Genomic DNA, 22,938 nt, shown 5'->3' with positions numbered 1-22,938 from the left:
AATGAGAACTCATGGACACAGGAAGGGGAACATCACACTACGGGGACTGTTGTGGGGTGGGGGGAGAGGGGAGGGACAGCATTAGGAGATACACCTAATGCTAAATGACGAGTTAATGGGTGCAGCAAACCAACATGGCACATGGATACGTATGTAACAAACCTGCACATTGTGCACATGTACCCTAAAACCTAAAGTATAATAATAAAAAAAAAAGGAAACAAGATAGGCAAGTTGGTATCCTAAATTATAATAAAGTGTATATTCTGTTAAAAAAAAAAAAAGAAAAAAGAAAAAAGAAACGAACATTAACACACACACAAAAAAACAATGCTCAAAACAGCAGGTTCTAACATGTTACTAATCATTTTTAAAGAAAAACCTCATTTGAAATAATCTGAATTCCTAAAATTCCAAATTGATAATCTCCTAGGCCAAATACATTTTGACTAATCTTGATCTTAGCCCCATCTTTGCAAGTAACACACATTGTACACACCAAAAGTTCTTCTTACCTGGCCCTCTCCAACAGTTTCGGTGTCAATAACTGTGATGATGCCGGGGACCAAAGGACTCCGCCGTGAATTACTGTGGATGGCAACATCATCTTCTGTCACACCTGAAGGCAGCGTGCCTGTCAGCTGAGTCACCACTTTCCCTACCATTGTCAGGCCACTTTTCAATGTCTGTACAATGAAAGGTTAAAATGTATGACTTCACATCAGTATTTGGATTCTACATAGAAATATGCATTTTATTAATTTTCCTAATCATTATGTTAAATTATTTATCTCTTACAATCTTTTATAATAGCAGTAAACTGTCACAGACATTCAGTCTGACTTTTAATGATCTTGAATTTTAATCAGAATATCAGTATTAGTTTGAGGGAGTGGCATCAGTAAAGTCTCTAAAGTCACCATGGCAGGGATAAAGCCATAGTTCAAAAAATTAAAGAGCTCTGTTTTACATAAGGGTGCAATTATATTTTTATAAAAGATATTTCTTTCATTCCCTCCTCTTAATATGTACATCTTAAAATCAATGACATAGGAAGAAGTAGAAACTATGAAATGGTCAATTGTTTGAAATATTATAACTCTAACTGTATATCTATCTTCTAGTATGAAAAAGACTGAGACATTGGTAGAATACCTATGTGGAAAAGAATGTGCTTCCAAAGCAAATCTACGAATATTCTGTTATATAATACTGTATACCAATATTTGGCATATGGAAAACACAGTCTCTGTCCAAGATATTAATTACTGGATGAATGAAGTATCCTACTAAATTAGTTAAGAGAGTTATTTTCTATCTGGTAACAGAAAACAATTAAATGTGGTGCTCCTACTATATTATTTCAATTAAAGATAACTTAAGATGTTTATAATTACATTTTAGTTCCATTTCATTCAAAATATATAAGTAAAACTAACTCATGAAATATTTTTTATTCTATGTAAATATCCTCTGATTATCCTCATATTCATTAATAGAAACATTTTTCTAAATAACAAGTTTTTTCATCTGAAAGGAAGAAAGCTTCAAGTTTCTGAGTCTACAGAAAAAAAATGGAAGGAAGAAAGCTTAAATAAAGACAAATATATGTGAGTCACACATTGCTGAAGAAGGGTATCCTCACTAGAACCAAAACAGGCACCCTAGAATACTTAGATATATCAAAAGTTACATTTTAAATAATATAGGTACATTTTTCCAATTCTCATGCTGTAAGAAAAAAAGTTTCATTAAAATATTTCAAATTAATCTTCAGTGAGGTGACTATCTTTTCTAAAACAATTATGAAAAAAATATCCTCACCTAATTCTGGCACATGCTATGGCTAAATTTGAAAATATAAACTATTATATACATGGTATTTCAAATTTTAATTCATAAATAGTATACAAAGACAGTTGTGTATAGAGGTCTAAATGTGATGTAAGCAATAATTAGATTAAAATTGAAAATGGGAGAAGCATTCTCCAAAGAAATGTTCTATTAAAATACCATAAAACCAGCACTAACAATAGATGAATTATTTTATGGTAGCTATGTTTCCATGGTGGCTTTTCTATGGACTAGGGACTGGTAAAGGCACTTAACATAAACTATGTTGATAGATTTCCTCAGATACTTCAATTTTATGAAAGAGAAAATCGAGGCTAGGGAAGTTAAGTAAAATGGAAGCTCAACAGTTACCCAATGACAAAGTCAGAATTCAAAACTGGGACCATCTGTCTCCAGGGCCTGATTTTTACACTATCCTGTACTGCCTTGTAATCTATTTCTGTTACTACTTGTGATCTCACAGTTAATGAATACAAAACACAGATGTCTGACGGGTGGAAAACAGGAAAAATTAAAATCCATAATAATATACTAATAAATACTTAAATAAAAATGACCAGCAAAGCCATATGCTGAATTCAAACAAAAAGATATAATTTAACAGCAGACTAAAACCAAGAGAAAGCCACAAATCAATTGTAACTGTTTTGTTTAGTGCTAAAAACTCAAACTCCAGTGATTATAAAACACATTAGCGTTCCTCAATTAGCAGCCAAACATTTCTTTCAATAATTCACAAGAAATGACTTACACAAAGTCTGTTACAGTGTTGTCAAGTAAGCCTCTGAAGGACCAACAGAATCAGGCGCCACAGTGTATTGATGTCAAGAGCAGGCCAGGAAGCCTGATTAACCTCTGAGATGCCTCAGCTGATGTACTCACTCCATTAATGCTAATGGAGATGCTACCACTTAAACGCAGCTATCCCTTTATCAAAGGAATGCCTTTTAGTTTTAAAGTCTTTGGTTGTATATCCTCCCCATTTGCCCCTGAGCCTATTATTTCATGCTCTTATACCAATGAAAAGGAATAAAACTAAAAGAACTGGAGCACATAAAAAGTGGAAAGTAATGTGTACCAAGGCAAACCACAACAGTAAAAGTTAACATAAGAGAACCAGGAAAAAGATCCACAGAGAGAGAGAAGACAGCAGTATACTTCATAGTCAACAGCTCATATTAAGTGAAGAGTGTTTGATATTTCCTAGGGAAAAAAAAAAAAAAAACATGACTATTGATGGAGTTGTCTTAGTAGTGGACAAAAATCTAAACTCAAAATTTAAGTCATCAAATCTGCAATTTGTATAGCAAGTTACAAGATACTACTATTTATCATAACCCATTAACTATGCAGGGAGTCAGGGGTGTTAGAGAAAAGTGCTGGAAGTTTTCTGCATTTGTAAAGACCCTTGCTTTTAGGGTAAATTTGTTTCCATGTTAGCATCAAGCTCATCTATGAGCACTAGTGTCCAGAAGTTAACTGATAATGTTATTTAACGGAAATCTAAATCACCTCACAGTAATTTGTCTCTCCAATTAATTTCAGTGGACAGAGTATGTATATATCTGACTATTTTCTCAAATATATATGAAAAATTATAAAGCCTCAGCAAAAATTAGGAATAGAGAAGTATAACCTGGCCAAAAGGAGATGAAAAATTAGACTGAGTGTCCTCACAATCTGAGGTATCTACATAAAAATGTTCATTAAATCACTCATGAATCTTCACACGAGTACTCACAGAACTGAACTGTAGCTGTAAGACAGCTGAACATGAGAGACTATAATGAAAGTGTGAGAAAATCCGTTATGACCTATAATTCAAATGAGCATGGTACTTATTCTGTTCTGCTGCAAGCAGCTTTGCCGAAGGGTCACTAGTCATCTTTAACCTTTCCCATGCCGTCTCAGTTGGCCTCCCTATCCATTAGTGCTAATGGTGCTGCTCTCACAAAAGCTGTTAGTTGTCATTAAGAAGTTATCAGATAACAAGAGAAAACAGGGGCATTTTTATTAAATCAATCGACCACACTGGGGTTAACACACATGAAAATAAGACAGTAATGAGGGAACTAGAAAATATGGACCGAGATTTTATAAATGTGTCAAATAATCTCATTTGAACAATTTCAATATTATTTTTTTCTTTATCACTACCATAAAAAATTCATGACTCATATTCTTTATGAGAAAAGTCAAATTACTTGGAAAATCAAAGGAAAAAACATTAATAGCACAAATATTATGCAAGTTGTATTTGGAAATGCAGAAAATGTAAAAAAGATTATTTCCTCTAAGGAGCTCCAAGTGCATATGCAATGAATATATTTATCCTCACAATTGCAGTGAGACAAAAAATTTAAGACAAAAAAATTAATAATTAATCCTTCTATATAACAAAGTGGTTAATAACCTCTATTAAGCCACAAGGGAAGCTGTCATCAGAAAGAGTAAAAGAGTAATGATTACACTTTCAGAGAAAGTGACTTAATAAAATAACTGCAAAATGACTTTAAGGTAAGTATTTTTCTTAAGGAGCACATACTACATGGCTTTTTAACATGCTCTCCATGTTATATCTCAAAAAATATATCACCTAGAAATGGTTAAAAAAGAAATAAGAAAATGTATTTTCTATTTTCAATAATGACAGGCTGGGGAAATCAGATCAATCTGATTTCCACTAATGAGAACAACTAGGAAAATCGAAGACAGTATTTTTGTAAAATGCTGCTTGAAGGTACTGAGTTACAAAGTCAGAATCCGAAAGAATAAGGAAATCCAGACATTTCCGCTGGGCATTTAGGCCTAGAGGTATCTGGTGATAGGAAGCAGGAGGTAGGGTGCTAAGAAACTAAGTGGTGTTTTTGATAGATGGAACTAGAAAATCATCTATGAGAGTCAAAGGCCTGCCAAATGGGTCTACTTGGTGACGTTCCCTCCAAGCTTGGGTTTGAACATAAACAAATATACAACAGAAGAGTCCACCTACAGCAATAAGGTGACCGCAGCTATTGCAGGTGAACTTCATTTAAATAATCTCAATCCCTGAAATTGGATTATTATTCAAGACTGATACTGTCCCAGAACTCCACTGTCATCCCAAACTCAGAACTATTTTCTAAAAAGTTTTGAAATAAATTCTGGCAAACAAGTGATAATAGGAGTTAAAAAGAAATTATTTAGGCAGTTACTGAGAGTAAGGGAGTCCTCAGCAAGGTTTTCCTTCAAATAAATATCAGCCCCCAAATAATTTCTTTTCTAACAGAAAGCAGCCTGAAAGATCAAGCTGCAAGCATAGATAAGCAAGCTGGAAGCTTGCACAGGTGAATGCCAGCAGCTGTGCCAATAGAAAAGGGGTATCTGGAAGTCAGGTATATTCAACATAGAGGTTTCCTCTTACCTTTTCTTTGTTACCACATGTGCAGGCAACATGGCACCAGCCAGGAAGAGACTCCATTTGCATAATAAAAGATTATGGTGGGACAGCCAGCCTCTACACGTGCTACGTAAATGGCACACCTGGTCCAACCAACCCACTACACCCTATGTAAATCAAACATCACCTCCTCAAGCTCATCTATAAAACCAATCACATCTCGCCCCAATCCTGAAACCCGCTTGGGCTCCCTCCCTCTGCAGGAGGAAGCTCTCTTCTTTCTTTCATCTATTAAACTTCCACTCTTAAACCCACTCCTTGTGTGTCCGCGTCTTCAATTTCCTTGGCATGAGACAACAAACCTTGGGTATTACACCAGACAAACGACACCGCTTCACAAGGACTCAAGTCATAATAAATGAGAACCAGCAGAAACAACACACAACAGAAACGGACCCAAAAGGGAACCAGACATTAGAGTTATCAGAAACAGACTTCAGTATGACCAAGTTTACTGTGTTTAAACAAGTTTGATAATTTGAGAAAAATTTAAAAACCAAGAGAACCAGAAACTATCTCTATTAAGATATTATCAATGAATATATTTTCAATTTTATCAAATACTTTTTGTTCATCTATTGTGATAAGCATACAGTTTTCTCCTGTTAAATGTACAAATTATGCTCATTGATCTTGAGTGATAAACCAGCCTTATATTGTGGATTATCTCAAATGGATTGTGACACAATATATAGCGTCCTATATATTGAAGAATTGTGTCCTATATATTCTTATCCCAAGTGGATTGTGACACAGCATATATTGTGTCCTATATATTATACTATAATTATGTCCATATATTCTTATTCCAAATGGACTGTGACACAATATATATGGTATCCTATATAATGCTGTTTTTCTGCAAATATTTTATTTAGGATTTTTCACATCTATGTTCATTGATTTGGACTGTAGTGTTCTTGTATTATAATGCTCTTCTAAAGTTTTAGTATTAAGGTGATCTGGCTTCATCAAACCAGATTAGGCATAATCTGACTTTGCTTATTCTCTGGAAGAGTCTTTGTAATACTGCCATTGTTTATTCTTAAATATTAAAAAGAATTCTCTAGAGAAGTTTTCTAGGTCTGGAGACATCTTTGTGAGTTTTTTAAAAATAACCCTTATATTCTCCCAAAAATAAAAGTAAACAGACTGCAGTGGCGCAATCATGGCTGACTGTAGCCTCGGCCTCCAATGCTCAAGCAATCTTCCCACCTTAGCCTCTGGAGTAGCTGGGACAACAGGCATGCACCATCACACTCAGATAATTTTTAAATTTTTTTTGTAGAGACAGGGTCTCACTATATTGCCTCAGCTGGTCTCAAATTCCTGAGCTCATGTGATCCTCCCACCTCAGCCTCCCAGAATGCTGGGATTATAGGCATGAGGCACAGCATCCAGCCCTAAAGTGTTATATTAAACATAATTTCATAGTCTTAAACGTGGAAGACATGAGCATATGCCTCGCAGTTCCCAATATTGAGGTATGAGAAAATGGGGAGTTTGCACTTTTTTTGTTGTTTTTTTGTTTTTGTTTTTGTTTTGAGACAGAGTCTTGCTGTGTTACCCAGGCTGGAGTGCAGTGGCGCAATCTCGGCTCACTGAAACCTCTGCCTCCTGGGTTCAAGCAATTCTCCTGCCTCAGCCTCCCAAGTAGCTGGGACTACAGGCACCTGCCACCATGCCCAGCTAATATTTGTATTTTTAGTAGAGACAGGGTTTTACTATGTTGGCCAGGCTGATCTTGAACTCCTGACCTCGTGATCCGCCCGCCTCAGCCTCCCAAAGTGCTGGGATTATAGGCATGAGCCACAGCGCTCAGCCCTGCACTTATTTTTAAAACATCCCCAGCCTCACTCACTCCAGCATGTCCACAGCAAAACATGGAATGAAGATCACTTTCTTTTTATATAAGCACATAAACACATAAGAATAGCAAACAGGAGCTGAAAAGTTATCCTCCATTCCATAACTAAAAATTACTGAAAATGATCATAAGCTAAACTATTGTGATCCATGTGTATGAGACAGACAAGTCTAAAAGGAGTCTAATACTTGAGAAAAAGATCTCATTGCTATATTTTGTGGATAAATGAGTAGACTAATACTGAAGATGTTTTCTAAGTACTCTCTCTCAGCTCTTCATTGAAATAACCATCATAATTTTTGTATACACAATGGAGAAAAGCGAGCAATCTTTATTAAGATTTCTGCAATTGCTGGGTGCGGTGATGCACACCTGTAACCCCAGCACTTTGGGAGGCTGAGGTGGGTGGATTGTTTGAGTTCAGAAGTTCAAGACCAGCCTGGGTAACATGGCAAAACCCTGTCTCTACAAACCAGGCGTGGCAGCATGCACCTGTAGTCCCAGCTACGTGGAAGGCTGAGGTGGGTGTTCACTCCAGCCTGAGCAACAGAGCGAGACCCTGTCTTAAGAAAAGAAAAAAGATTTCTGAAATCTAAAACTCATAGTGCTATAGGCATAAAGACCTAATGGTTAATTCTCTTTTGGGTGCAAAATACGTAATGCTTCTCTCATCAAACCAAGGAACACATTCTGAAGCACATGATGTAAGCGTCTGTGATGAAATATGAAGTATTTTTGTATTTGTTTTACATAAAACAGTGTGACCTTTGATTCCCACTCTGTGGTTTGCTTTAAACTGTTGTTCTTTTCTGAATGGTTGTGCTTTCTATTATATGCTGTCATTTAGATTCACTCTGTCATTCCTATTATTAGAATTGTTTTGTTGTATACTTCACAATTCAAAAGGATAGTGGTTACAAGAATACCTTATAATCAGCATAAAGTTTACCAGACATCATCAAAATTAACCCTCACACACATGAAAAAAAGAGCTCACTTGAGAAACATGAAGGGGCAGCCCCTTGATATAAAAGAATCTTTGAATGTGACGAGGGACTGACTCAAGTTTTCGTAGGGAATAATATTCTTTTCATGAGAAGAAGACTCTGAAATGTTCAAAGATGCAAAGGGGTGTCAGTGTAGGTAGAAGGATGCAAATCACAGAGAATCCAGAAGTCACTGTTTAAAACATGGAAAGCTTCTTCCAAATGTGGTATTAATTAGGTAACAGTCTTGAAGCTAGTTAACAGACTTAAAACATTTAAAATTGAGTAAGTACAAGCACTACAATCATTACAATAGAAAATATAATTCAGGAGAGAAATCTGAACAGTTACTACACATAACCACAACTCTCCAAAATTTCGGAGGTACTCACTTTAGCAGCACTAATGACTGTGGCAGTGTAAGACTGAATGTTGTCTCCACAGGCTCCACCACGGGACTGATGACATCGTATCAACTGAGAAAAAGAGAGACAGAAGCAGAAAGTCATTTCTATTAATCTGTTTAACTCTACAGGCTATTAGGATAGAGCTTATTTACTGTGAACAGTGATGGTGATGGGTGGGAATGTTTGCATGAGTGTATTTCAGACAAACAGCTAAAAGTTTTGCTGAGACACTTCTACCCCTTTTTATAATCTACTGGTGCCACTCAGGCAGTTTCATGCTCAACTACGGTTTTCATTACAAGAAGAATAGTCTTTAATAACCCATAAACCCTGAAATGGTAGGATTGGGGTCTGGCGGCCTTTCCACAAATAAATTTTTAAAACATAATCAAAGGACTTACACATAACTTCCTAACTTAAATATCTGACATGCTAACAAATTAGATGTTTTATCCTGTTAATTCCTCCACAAAGATTATAAAACATAAAAAGTAGACAAAAGATTTTGCCATATTTGCATTTTCAATTGTGTCAGTGGAAAAGCGTTACAAATTACACATAAATCACCTATGACACATATATGAGCTGTCCACTTCAGAGAACTTAAACTTTTACCATTAGGAATGAAAAAGGCATATCCTTATTTGTGACTGACGTAAATAAAGCAAACTGCCAATTTTCAAAGTGAATCACTACTTTGATATGCATGATTATTTCACATGCTACGCAATAAACCAGGATTAAATTCTCCACTGGTCCTCTACTTCCTATAATTAGCAAAAAATGTCATTAGCCAGATTTGTATGTTTAACATTTTTAAAAAACAAAATGACAAGGGTAGAGTATTAAAACTGCACCACATTATGAGTTTTTAGAACCTTTGGAATTCACGAAGAATCTATATCTCACAAAACATAAAAATTAAAAATGCTTTACATCGTTTAAAACCAGGTCCTCCGATGAAGACTGATATGTAATCCTTTTATTCTTAATTCAAAATTTTCTTCATCATTGACATTGTTATTTTAAACATCCCTGAAAGCAACAGTAATATATTATAATAGAATGGAACACCCTTAAAAGTATGATATGCAAAGTCAAGATTTTTTTTAGGCAATGTCTGTTATGTCACACTGAATGACTGCTTAAGTAGATTTCAAAGAGAGAAGTGAGGAATTTTCCAAATGATAGGTGATCATCATATGTGGTTTCACATAGAGTAAGATAAAGAATTTGAAAAGTGATCATTTTAGCAAATAAAAAGAATCTCTCTCTTGCTCACTCATTCATCCACAAATACACATTCAAATAATTATGAAAATTATTCCTCTGCTGCCTCCTGCTGCATGAGCAAGGAAAGAAAGGCTATTACTTATTCCCTGCTTCTGGTAATTAAAATACTGAAGGACAAATATGTAAAAACAACAACAACAACAACACTCTTACCTTTCTTTTTTTTTTTTTAAGAGACAGAGTCTCACTCCGTCACCCAGGCTGGAGTGCAGTGGTATGATTTCAGCTCACTGCAACCTCTGCCTCCTGGGTTCAGGTAATTCTCCTGCCTCGGCCTCCCAAATAGCTGGGATTACAGGCACATGCCACCACACCTGGATATTTTTTTGTTTATTTTTAGTAGAAACGAGATTTCCCCATGTTGGCCAGGCTGGTCTCAAACTCCTGGCCTCAAGTGATGCACCAGTCTTAGCCTCCCAAAGTGCTAGGATTACAGGAGTGAGCCACCACACCCAGCCCTATTCTTACCTTTCAAATTCAACTACAACTGAGTCAGCAGTTCTACACAAAAGTAATTTTGTCTAAAATTTAGAATCATCAGAAAATTACATTTATATCTTGGTTCAACAAAATTAAAGATGAGTCAGAATTTTCTATAGTGCAAAATTCTATCAAATGAACTAATTTCCAGGAAATATTGTTAAGCAAAAGAAAAAAAAAGCAGTTTGCCAAACAGCATACATACTATGTTATCTTTTGTGAACGAAAGGGATATAGACTTTGGTCAAAAACCATTTCATGCTCACCTCCTCCATTTAGAAGAACCAAAATAGTGCATAGAGAATCACACTTCAAATACACTGTCCAAGATAAAACACTGGAATTCAACAGAGAACTAACAGGAAACACCAAAAGTGGTAGGAGAAGGAAGATAGGTAGCCTGCTTGGCTAGGATAGGCTGGGAGCTGGGAGTGGCTTCCCAACACAATGCAAGGGTAAGTAAGAGAATTCCAGAGGCCCATATCCCCCACCATGGAACCATGCAATCTTAGCTAGGAAAGAGACCCTCAAGCCTCCCAAGCCCTGAAACTTAACATAGGGAGCTGCCGGGAGACTCTCCAACAGAACTGCTCCAGGGAGGGAGCTTGTACTGGGTCCTATACGCTTTCTGATACCTAAGTGGCTATAGCAAGACAATATTTTCTTTTTCTTTTCTTTTCTTTTTACTTTTCTTTCTTTCTTTCTTTCTTTTTAAGAGACAGGGTCTCACTATGTTGCACAGGCTGGAGTGCAGTGGCTATTCATAGGTGCGATCCCACTACTGATCAGCATGGGAATTCTGACCTGCTCTATTTCCAACCTGGGCTGGTTCACCCCTCCTTAGGCAACCTGGTGGTCCCCTACTCCTATGAGGTCACCATATTGGTGCTGAACTTAGTGCAGACACCCGATTGGCATAGTGCACTATAGCCCAGAGCTCCTGAACTCAAGCAATCTTCCTACCTCTGCCTCCCAAGTAGCTGGAACTACAGGCACAAGCCACCATGCCCAGCAAGACATCATTTTCAAACCTGGTTTTTGGCAGATGGCATGCTGCTCTGAGGCCTAGCAGCACTGGGACTGAGGTGTTAAAAAAAAACAAACAAACAAACAAACAAAAAAAACTCAGGGGCCTGGAGTGGTGGCTCACACCTGTAATCCCAGCACTTTGGGAGGCTGAGGTGGGTGGATCACAAGGTCAGGAGACCAGACTGGTCAACATGGTGAAACCCTGTCTCTATGAAAAATACAAAAATTAGCCAGGCATGGTGGTGCATGCCTGTAATGCTAGCTACTCAGGAGGCTGAGGCAGGAGAACTGCTTGAACCCAGGAAGTGGAGGTTTCAGTGAGCCGAGATCGTGCCACTGCACTCCAGCCTGGGCAACAGAGCAAGACTCCGTCTCAGGAAAAAAAACAACTCGGGCTGTCACTGCTGGGACTAGGGTGTGATCTGGGCGCATTCCCGCACTAGGGGCTGAGAACTGAGTAAAGCATTGGCTGTAGCAGCTACCAATGCAGGGAAGCAAGGGCTGCCAGGCCAGAGACTGAGACATGAGCAGGCATGAGTTGCCACTAAGACTTGGTTGCGAGCTGGGCAGAGGCTCCTGCAGCCAGGGATGGGGGTGAGACAGGTATATGCCATTGCCACTGGGACTGCGGGGTGAGCCCCACTGGGACTGGGGTGTGAAAGAGACACATTTTCCCCACCTACCAGCCTAGCTGTGGCCACTAAGGCCAGACCTACCCTCTCCAGAAGCAGCCTCAGGGCCCCTCACCCAAAAACTGATCCTAGGATTACCCTGTCCCCACCCACCATGGCTGGTATCTGCTCTCATCGTTGGGGAGCCTGAGAACAAGCCCACCCAGCCTAGTTCTGCCTTCAATCCCCAAAGACAGAACACATAACCCAGGGTCCTTGAGACTGCCCAACCCAATCCACCTCTTTGGGTACCTAAGCACTCCTCCAGGGGCTCTGAGGTTGGCCCTTATCTCCCCGCCACTGCCTCAATAGCTGGCACCTACTTGCAAGCTCCAACCACAGGCCTGGAGACTACCTCCCGAACCCTCAGACCACTGCAGCCACCACCAACATCAACACACGCCATTAGGAACAAAAAGAATTATCTTGCCACTGCTACTGTCATCACCCATGTTACACTGGCTGCCCAGGGGCCCAGGAACCAGCCCACCCACACTGTTCACCACTGCCACTACCAGCATCCAAGCAAGCTACCTGGAAGACCAAGAATCAGCCCACTTGTAACCACCAATATAGGTGCCAGTGTACACTACTCTGGGGCACAAGAATAGGCACACAGCCCAATGCTGCCACCACTGCATACTGATGACCAGCCAACCTGACATCCCAGTCTCCAGCAAAACTTCACCACAGCCACCACTAATAATCACACCCTAATTCATTAAGTAAATAATAAATACCCCTAATGATGTATACAGAAAAAAAAAAATCAGACTACATTACTGCACACACCCAGAATCAAGACCAAAGTGTCCTATCCAACCAGTACTATAGATACATCTTCATTAATAAAAAAAGTCCTCTACGAAAGTAAATGTAAAAATATGAAGAAGTAACTGTTGCATCAGATGTGCAAATATCAATGTAAAGACACAGGAAACATGAAAAATAAAATATGATGCCTCCAAAGAAACACAATAACTCTCCAGCCAGATTCCAATCAAAAAGAAATTTATGAGAGCCCATTTATAGGACTAAAAATAATAATTTAAAACAATCTTGTGAGATACAAGAGAACTGTGAAAAACAATACAGAAAAATCAGAAAAACAATTTGGAATATAAATGAGAAATTTACCAAAGAGATAGATAATTTTTAAAAGAGTCAAACAGAAATTCTGGCCAGGTACAGTGGCTCATGCCTGTAATCCCAACACTTAGGGAGGTCAAGGCAGGAAGATTGCTTGAGCCGAGAAGTTCAAGACCAGTTTGGGCAACATGGCAGGACCCTATCTCTACCAAAAAAATAAAAATTAAATAAAAATTTAAAAAATTAGCCTGGTGTGGTGGCACACACCTGTAGACCCAGCTACTCAGGAAGCTTAGGCAAGAGGATCACCCGAGCCCTGGGGGTATAGGCTGCAGTGAGCTGTGATTGTACCAATGAACTTCAGCCTGGATGACAGAGTAAGATCAGTGAGATCCTGTCTCTAAATAAATAAATAAATCACATATAAAGGAAACATCACCACATTAACCATAGATTTCTTAGCAGAAACCTCACAAGCCAGAAGATAATGGAATTACAGATTCAAAGAGTTGAAAGAAAATGTATGTCAGCCAAGAATACTGTATCCAGCAAAATTACCCTTCATAAATGAAGTAGAAATAACGTTTTTTCCAACAAGCAAATTCTGAGAAAATTCATTATCACTATATTGGCCCTACAAGACATGATCAAAGTAGTCCTAAACCTGGAAGTGAAAGGACAACATTTAGTATCACAAAAACACACCAAACTATGAAACTCACTGGTAAAGCAAAGACACAAAGGAGAAAGAGAAAGAACTCAAAGAGTACCACTGCAGAAATCCACCAAACCATAACATCAAACAATAAGAGAAAAAGAATGAAACCAAAAATATATGAAATAACCAGAAAACAATCAACAATATGATAAGAACAAAGCCTCACATATTAATAATGACTTTGAATGTAAATAAAATAAATAATCCACTTAAAAGATATAGAATAGCTAAATGGATTTTTTTAAATGACCCGACTATATGCTCCTTACAAGAAACTCACCTACCATAAAGACATATGTAGACTAAAAGTAAAGGGGAAAAAAAAGAGAGATATTCCACACAAATGGAAAACAAAAGTGAACAGGAGTAGTTATATTTGTATTAGATAAAACAGACTCTAAAGTCAAAAACAGTTGAAAAAAAAAAGACAAAGAAGGTCATTATATAATGATAAAGGGATCAATTCAGCAAGAGGATATAACAGTTCTAAATATATATGCACTCAACACTGGAGCACACAGATTCGTAAAGCAAATATTAGTATATACTATATCTAAAGAGAGAGAGAAACTGAAATACAGTAATAGTGGGGGACTTCAAAACTCCTCTCAGCATTAAACAGATCATCTAGCCAGAAAATCAACAAAGAAACATTGGATTTAAACTGGACTTTATTTATTTATTTATTGAGACAGAGTTTCGCTCTGTCACCTAGGCTGGAGTGCAGTGATCTCGGCTCACCACAACCTCCACCTCCTGGATTCAAGTGGTTCTCTTGCCTTAGCCTCCCAAGTGGCTGGGATTACAGGCACACGCCACCATGCCTGGCTATTTTTGTATTTTTAGTAGAGATGGCATTTTGCCATGTTGGCCAGGCTGGTCTTGAACTCCTGACCTCAAGTAATTGGCCCGCCTTGGCCTCCCAAAGTGCCGGGATTACAGGCATGTGCAACCGTGCCTGGCCTTAAACTGGACTTTAGACCCAATGGACCTAACAGACACTTATAGAGCATTCTATCCAACAACTGCAGAATATACATTATTAGCCCATAGAACATTTTCCATGATAGACCATATGTTAGGCCACAAGTCTCAATACATTTTTAAAGACTGAATCATATCAAGTATCTTCTCAGACCACAATGGACTAAAACTAGAAATAAATACCAAAAGGGACTCTGGAAACTTTGCGAACACATGGAAATCAAATAACATGCCCCTGAACACTACTGAGTCAATTCTTTAAAATCTTGAAACAAATGATGATCTTGAAACACAACATACCAAAACTGTGGAATACAGCAAAAGCTGTGCTGACGGAAGTTTACAACAATAAATGCCTACATCAAAAAAGTACAAAGATTACAAATTAACAATCTAACAATGCACCCAAAGGAGCTAAAAAAGAATAAACCACACCCATAATTAGCAGAAGAAATGAAATAATAAACAGAGTAGAACTAAGCAAAATAGACTAACGAAACAAAACAAAAGATCAATGAATAAAAAATTGGTTCTTCAAAAAGATAAACAAAATTGATAAACACTAGCTAGATTAACCAAGAAAGGAAAGACCCAGATAAACAAAATGAGAAATGAAAAAGAGAACATTACAACTGATACCACAGAAATACAATAGATCAGCAAACTATTATAAAAAGCTATACACTGAAAATCTGAAAAACCTAGAGGAAACTGATAAATTCCTGGAAACATACAACCTAACGTAACAAGATTGAATCAGGAAAAAATAGAAATCTGAGCAGACCAATAATGAGTAGTGAGAGTGAGTAGGTAATAAAGTCTCCCAAAAAGCAAGCCCAGGACTAGACAGATTCACAGTTGAATCCTACCAAATGTACAAAAGAGATCACCAATTTTCCTGAAACTATTCCAAAAAAAAAGAGGAAGAAACTCTCCCTAACTCATTCTATGAGGCCAACATCATTTGATACCAAAACCAGACAAGGACACCACAAAGAAGAAAACTATAGGCCAAGATCCCTGATGAACACAGACACAAAAATCTTCAAGAAAATGCTAGAAAATGGAAACCAACAGCACATCGAAAATATAATAGACCACAATCAAGGGGGATTTATTCCAGAGACATAGGGATGGTTCAACTTATGTAAATCAATAAGTGATAATAATCACATCAACAGAATGAAGGACAAAAACCATATGATCATCTCAATAGATACAAGAAAAAGCATTTGATAAAATTCAACATCCCTTCGTGATAAAAACTCTTAACAAACTAGGCATGGAAGGAAATTACCTCAAAATAATAAAGACCACATATGACAAAACCACAGCTAACATCAGGCTGAATGGGGAAAAGTTCCTTTCCTCTAAGATTTAGTACAAGACAAGGATGCCACTTCACCACTCCTATTCGACACAGTACTGAAGTCCTAGCCAAAGCAACCAGGCAATAGAAAGAAAGAAAAGGCATCCAAATTGGAAAAGTAGAAGTCACATTGCCCCTCTTTGCTGATGACATGATCTTACATCTAGAAAAACCTAATGATTTCACACACAAAAAAAAAAATCTTAGATTTTGTAAATGAATTCAGTAAAGTTGCAGGATACAAAATTAACATACAAAATTCAATAGCATTTCTATACACCAATAATGATCTAGCAGAGAGGCAACCACATTTACAATAGCTACAAAAAAATATATATAAGAAGAAATTTAATCAAGGAGGTGAAAGATCTCTACAAGAAAAACTACAAAACACTGAGCAAAGAAATTGTAAACACCAACAAATGGAAAAACATTCCAAGCTCAAGAATTGAAAGAATCAATATGATTTAAACGACCATACCGCCCAGAGAAATCTACAGATTCAGCACAATTCTTATCAAATTATTAATGTTTTTTCCACAGAACTGGAAAAAAACTATCCTAAAGTTCATAGGAAAGCAAAAAAAAAAAAAAAAAAAAAGGCAGGGGGGCAAATAGCCAAAGCAGTCCTAAGCAAAAATAACAAATCAGGAAGCATCACACTGCCTGATTTTAAACTATACTACAAGGCTGCAGTAACTAAAACAGCATGGTACTGGTACAAAAATAGACACATAGGCTGGGCATGGTGGCTCATGCCTGCAATCCCAGCACTTTGGGAGGCCAAGGTGGGTAGATCACTTGAGGTCAGGAGTTCGAGACCAGCCTGGCCAACATGATAAAACTCCATTTCTACTAAAAATACAAAAATTAGCCAGGTGTGGTAGCATGTGCCTATAGTCCCAGCTACTCAGGAGTCTGAGGTGAAAGAATCACTTGAACCCAGGAGGCAGAGGTTGCAATGAGCAGAGATTACGCCACTGCACTCCACCCTGGGCAACAGAGCTAGACTCTGTCCCAAAAAAAAAAAAAAAAAAAAAGATACATAAGTCAAGAGAACTGAACAGAGAACTGAATAACATCAGATACTTACAACCAACTGATCTTTTTTGTTAACAAAGTTGACAAAAATACACAATGGAGAATGGACACCCTATTCAATAAATGGAGCTGGGAAAATTGGCTAGTCACATGCATAAGAATGAAACCAGACCCCTATCTCTCACCATATACAAAAATTAACTCAGATGGATTAAAGACCTAAATGTAAGACCTGAAACTATAGAAATCCTAGAAGAAAACCTAGGGAAAAACTCTTCTAGACATTGTCCTAGGCAAGGAATTTATGACAAAGATCCCAAAAACAAATGCGACAAAAATAGACAAATGACACTTAATTAAACTAAAAAGTTCCTGCACAGCAAAAGAAATAATAAATAGATAAACTACACAATGGGAGAAAATATTTGTAAATTATGCATCCAACTAAGAATCTACAAGAAACTCAAACAACTGAACAAGAAAAAAATGAACTCCATAAAAACCCCAAAGGACATAAACAGACATTTCTCAAAAGGAATGTAAATGGCCGACAAACAAATGAAAAAAAATGCTCAATATCACTAATATTCAGAGAAATGCAACTTAAAACCACACCAAGATAGCATCTTATGGCAGTGAAAATGACTTTTTATTTTTATTTTTATTTTTGAGACAGAGTTTCGTTCTTGTTGGCCAGGCTAGAGTGCGATGGCGTGATCTTGGCTCACCACAACCTCCACCTCCCAGGTTCAAGTGATTCTCCTGCCCCAGCCTCCCGAGTAGCTGGGACTACAGGCGCCCACCACCACACCCAGCTAATTTTTTGTATTTTTAGTAGAGACGGGGTTTCACTATGTTGACCAGGCTGGTCTCAAACTCCTGGACTCACGTGATCTGCCCACCTTGGCCTCCCAAAGTGCTGGGACTATAGGCATGAGCCACCATGCCAGACCGAAAATGGCTATTCTTAAAAAGTCAAAAACAGCTGGAGGCTAGGGCTCATGCTTATAATCCCATCACTTTGGGAGGCCAAGGCGGGCGGATGACCTGAGATTGGGAGTTCGAGACCAGCCTGACCAACATGGAGAAACCTCATCTCTACTAAAAATACAAAATTAGCCAGGCACGGTGGCGCATGTCTGTACTCCCAGCTACTGGGGAGGCTGAGACAGGAGAATCGCTTGAATCCAGGAGGTGGAGGTTGCAGTGAGCCGAGATCATGCCATTGCACTCCAGCCTGGGCAACAAAAGCAAAACTCCGTCTCAAAAAAAAAAAAAAAAAAGTCAAAAACAACAGATGTTGACATGAATATGGAGAAAAGGGGATGCTTATACACTGTTGGTGGGAATGTAAATGGAAAACAGTACGGAGATTTCTCAAAGAACTAAAAATAGAACTACCATTCAACCCAGCAATCCCACCACTGGGTATCTATCCAAAGGAAATCATTAATTTAAAAAGGACAGGCACTTGTATGTTCATCGCAGTACTAGTCACGATAGCAAAGTCATGGAACCAAACTAGATGTCTATCAGTAGTTGATTATTTGAATAAAGAAAATATGGTTATACACACCATGGAATACTTTGCAACCACAGAAAGAATGAAATCATGTCCTTTGCAGCAACATGCTTGGAGCTGGAGGCCATTATCTTAAGTGAACTAACTCAGAAACAGAAAATCAAAAACAGCATGTTCTCACTTATAAATGGGAGCTAAACAATGGGTACACATGATGATGAAAATGGAAATAGACAGTAGGGACTCCAAAAGGGGGAGGGAAGAGGCAGCTGAGGGTTGAAAAATCACTTATTGGGTACAATGTTCAATATCTGGATGATGGATACACTAGAAGCCAAATCCCCACCCTTACACAATATACCTATGTAACGAACATGCACGTGTACCCTGTGAATCTTAAAACAAAACAAAGATATACAGCTTCTTAAGATTTTATAGTCAAAGAGCATTTTCACTGAAGGAGACTGGTACCCTAAAATTTAATTCAATCTTACAATTCTATACTCAGCCCCAAAGCTAAGACAATTAGAAACCAATAAATGCTAGCTCTTATGAAAATACTATGTAAGGACATTTATCTAGAAATATTTTGAGATGAAAGCACAACATTTGATTCACATACTCCTTGTGAAGGCCATTATGTTGTCTGGTCTCTGTACATGATACCAGATATTAACATGTATTCCTGAAGAGGGAAAACAACTGCTGCATATTCAGACTATGCATCTATGAAGGGAGTTCTTTCCCCTCAAAGGCAATATGTGTAACTATTTACATATTACCTCCACTTCCAAATGGGCAGTTCCCCATATGTGAGAATACATCCACAAGACCCAAGGGACAATTTATACATCTTTGTCTTGAATGTTTCCAGCACTCAAGGGAAATGTTTTACAGATAGAAACATTAGAAGATACCATTGTGTCACTACACTTACTTGTATGCCTCTTGTTTTGTTTGAAAAGAATAATTTTGAAAGAGCTATTTTTACAAGATATAATGGAAAATCAAGAGAAAAAACAAAATGGAATATAAATACAGAATTCAGTAAGATGTAACATATCTAGTAGTTACAGATAGACTTATGGATAAGATCTCAAAGAATTTATCAAGAAAAATAATTTTCTTCAGTAGTTTCTTGATTTTTGTACATTCCAGAGGCTAGAAATTTAGTAGATTTGGCTTTACCAAATAACTACTTTACTTACCATACCCTATTTTTGTCAAGAACTATTTCATATTAATTCATATTAATCTCAAGATAAAATAACTATGCAACCAGCAAAAACGAAACCAAAAATAGTAATCTTCTTTTAGAAGATTTCATTCTATATTCACATGCAGATTACTAAATGGAATTAAAAGAATTTTATCTTTCTTTTTGAAGATTCAAATTTACCTTTTTCCTTAAATTAGACATAAGTAAAATTCCTAGTGCATACAGTATCTTCACTTATTATGATGACCTTAATAAATAAATTGATAAATAACTGAAAAAGTCAACAAAATGTGAACGTGTGTGATTTAACTATTAAAACAAATGGCTGAACCCTTGTTTAGATATAGTTGTTAGCATATAGTTAATGTAAATGAAATTATTCTTTTTTTTTTTCTTTTTTTGAGACAGGGTCTCACTGTTGCCCAGATGGAGTGCAGTGGCGCGATCTCAGCTCACCACAACTTCCGCCTCTCGGGCTCAAGCGATTCTCCTGCCTCAGCCTCCTGAGTAGCTGGGATTACAGGCTCACGCCACCACACCCGTCTAATTTTTGTATTTTTAGTAGAGACAGGGTTTCACCATGTTGGCCAGGCTGGTCTCGAACTCCTGACCTCAAATGATCCACCTGCCTCAGCCTCCCAAAGTGCTGGGATTACAGGCGTGAGCCATCACGCCCAGCCTTGTCAATTAAATTATTCTATGCCCAGGTTTCTAATCTACCAATGAAGACAGAAGTTACTCCTGCCTCCTGATTTCTAAAAGTCAAAAACTACTTTCCTTAATACCACTACTGTGGTCATCTCAATGCTGCACATTAATAGAATGAAGTTCTCTATATAAAACCAAGCTAAAACAATTAAGGTTCTACAGAGTCTGGACTTAATGACAACGGCCAAACATTTATAAATCCTTCAACGAGTTCAATTATTAGTTGCACAATTAAAACCAAACCAAAGCAAATGAACTAGTAAGTAAAACATTTATTATTGGTAATCAACTATGGAGCATAGGTATTTATTATGGAAAATCCTTCAACACTTGCTCCATTACAAATAATCCAAACACAGGCCATGTCTTACCTTGTTTTCTGCATAAGCAAGCCAGCGGCTCCCAAGAGCAATAGGATTCATGTTTGGCCCTGGACATGGATAGCAGCCTGAAAAATTTCAAATGGCACTATTGAGAAATTTCTTAATAACTTTTCTGTTGGTGCATCATATGTCGATGCCAGAAAAACAGAAAAATCAAATGCTTATATTTTTTCAAGTCTCACATAAAATTCCTGTAACGCTAGTCATTATTTTGTTAGCTAAGTAAGGTGCATTTTTCCCCCTCTATTTAGTTTCCTTTTGGCTTAACTCTGTCCCAGTAAGAAATAAATCTGGAAAGAACTGGTCATCACTTTCAGCAAACACTGGGCATTTTATACAGTTATTCCTAAACAAGAAAATGAAGTTAAGAAGGGCCATTTTAAGTCTAACATTCATAAATCAAGGAAGAATTTTGGGAGAGGAGAGAGAAATGATATGATGGGTTCAGGAATTTAAAGGCAAAAGATAAGTGAGACTATCAGACATGATACTACAATGAGGAGAGAAAAAGAACAAGTATTTGACCTCATTGAGGCCAATGAAGACAAGTAACTCTGAAAGCCTGCCTCCACAGAAAGATGTTGGGGAATTGCATAATCCTTTGTATTTACATTTCACTCAATATCATTCTTCTTGCTTGCAGTTCTAGCCAATAACAACAGTTAATTGTTCTATGACATATATTTACCGTTTATTTTCTATCTTCCTCCAACTTGATTAGAGGGATGTGTAAAATTGAAGAATCGGTTTTCTTCACCACTGACTCTCCCCTGCCGCCACTCCCTAGTCATTCTGACTATGTTCCTATTGCTATGCTCAAAAGCACTAAAGAAGCACACCTTACTGTCGCTTCCAGTACACAGCCATTTTTAGTCTAGCTCCCTAAACTGCCATCTATTTTGAATTTTCATCTTGAAAAGAAAATAATAAACTTATAGAGAAGAGACAGACCCTAAAAGAAAATCCACATAAATAAAATAAAAGCTTTCTCATTTTATTGCTCCCCTTTTTAAAAACTGTTCATTCATGCTACTGTTTGAAGGAGTATGTTTGCAATACTTAGGTTTTCTGGAAAACTGACTTCAGGTTAACTGTAATATTACTATTATCTATTAAATGCATATTATGGAAACATATTTAGGACAAAAACACATTAAAAATTGTAAAAAGACAACATACTCTAATATAAATTGTGTAGTATTTACACAATAGACTCATTGAATAAATTAATCTTATTCATTAAAATATAATTTTATATGAGTATGTATACATATATCCCATTGACAATTTCAGAGCTGGAGAAATGAGGATAAATATGATCTATAAGAAAGTTTTTTCCCTTTTAAAATTCGTCATGAAAAACAGAACCAAGTACTTGTGAACACTGGTGTCACGTTAGACATAGGTAATCTCCTGAATTAGCTTTAAAACTAAATAATCTAACTTTCAATCAATTCTGATAACCACTTTAACCTCACAAATACAAAAGGATCCTAAGGAAAAACACAGCTTACAATTCTTCATTTCATTTTTTGAGTCCGTATTTTTAGAGTTCAGTGGACCTCAAGAATTACAGTATATTGTAATGAAAACAATTGTTTTCCTCCTTTCCAAAAGAAAGTTTTATAGCTGGAATCAGCAGAACATAAGCCACTCAGCACCATCCCAACCTTATAAGCATGACTCCTTTAAAGATTAATCTTTGCCTCTAGGTAAACTCTGAAAACAAGTGAAGGGGTTGGGGGGACATGAATCTCTATAATACTAGGCCTAATTCTAACATGTTTACAATGTTATTGGACAAAGAGAACTGGATGTTAAAAGAACTCATTTCCCAACTTAAATGAAGGTAAAAAATTTTTAGAAGCACACTATATTT

At 37.2% G+C, this 22,938-nt stretch overlaps 1 protein-coding gene across 1 annotated transcript in view; it reads right to left on the bottom strand.

Moving 5' to 3' along the window:
- Positions 1 to 22,938, bottom strand: part of BCAS3 (BCAS3 microtubule associated cell migration factor) — a 703,975-nt gene that overhangs the window by 468,806 nt on the left and 212,231 nt on the right. Inside the window, exons 10-12 of the mRNA XM_058445347.1 lie at positions 21,048 to 21,124; positions 8,539 to 8,622; positions 516 to 686 (exon numbers count right to left, since the gene is read on the bottom strand). Of these exons, the coding sequence (XP_058301330.1) occupies positions 516 to 686; positions 8,539 to 8,622; positions 21,048 to 21,124 (332 nt within the window). The remainder of the gene's footprint in view (positions 1 to 515; positions 687 to 8,538; positions 8,623 to 21,047; positions 21,125 to 22,938) is intronic.

The sequence above is a fragment of the Hylobates moloch genome, unplaced genomic scaffold (genome assembly GCF_009828535.3).
Source record: "Hylobates moloch isolate HMO894 unplaced genomic scaffold, HMol_V3 SCAFFOLD_10, whole genome shotgun sequence".
Classification (NCBI taxonomy): domain Eukaryota; kingdom Metazoa; phylum Chordata; class Mammalia; order Primates; family Hylobatidae; genus Hylobates; species Hylobates moloch.
This window is presented reverse-complemented; position numbering and strand designations above follow the sequence as displayed.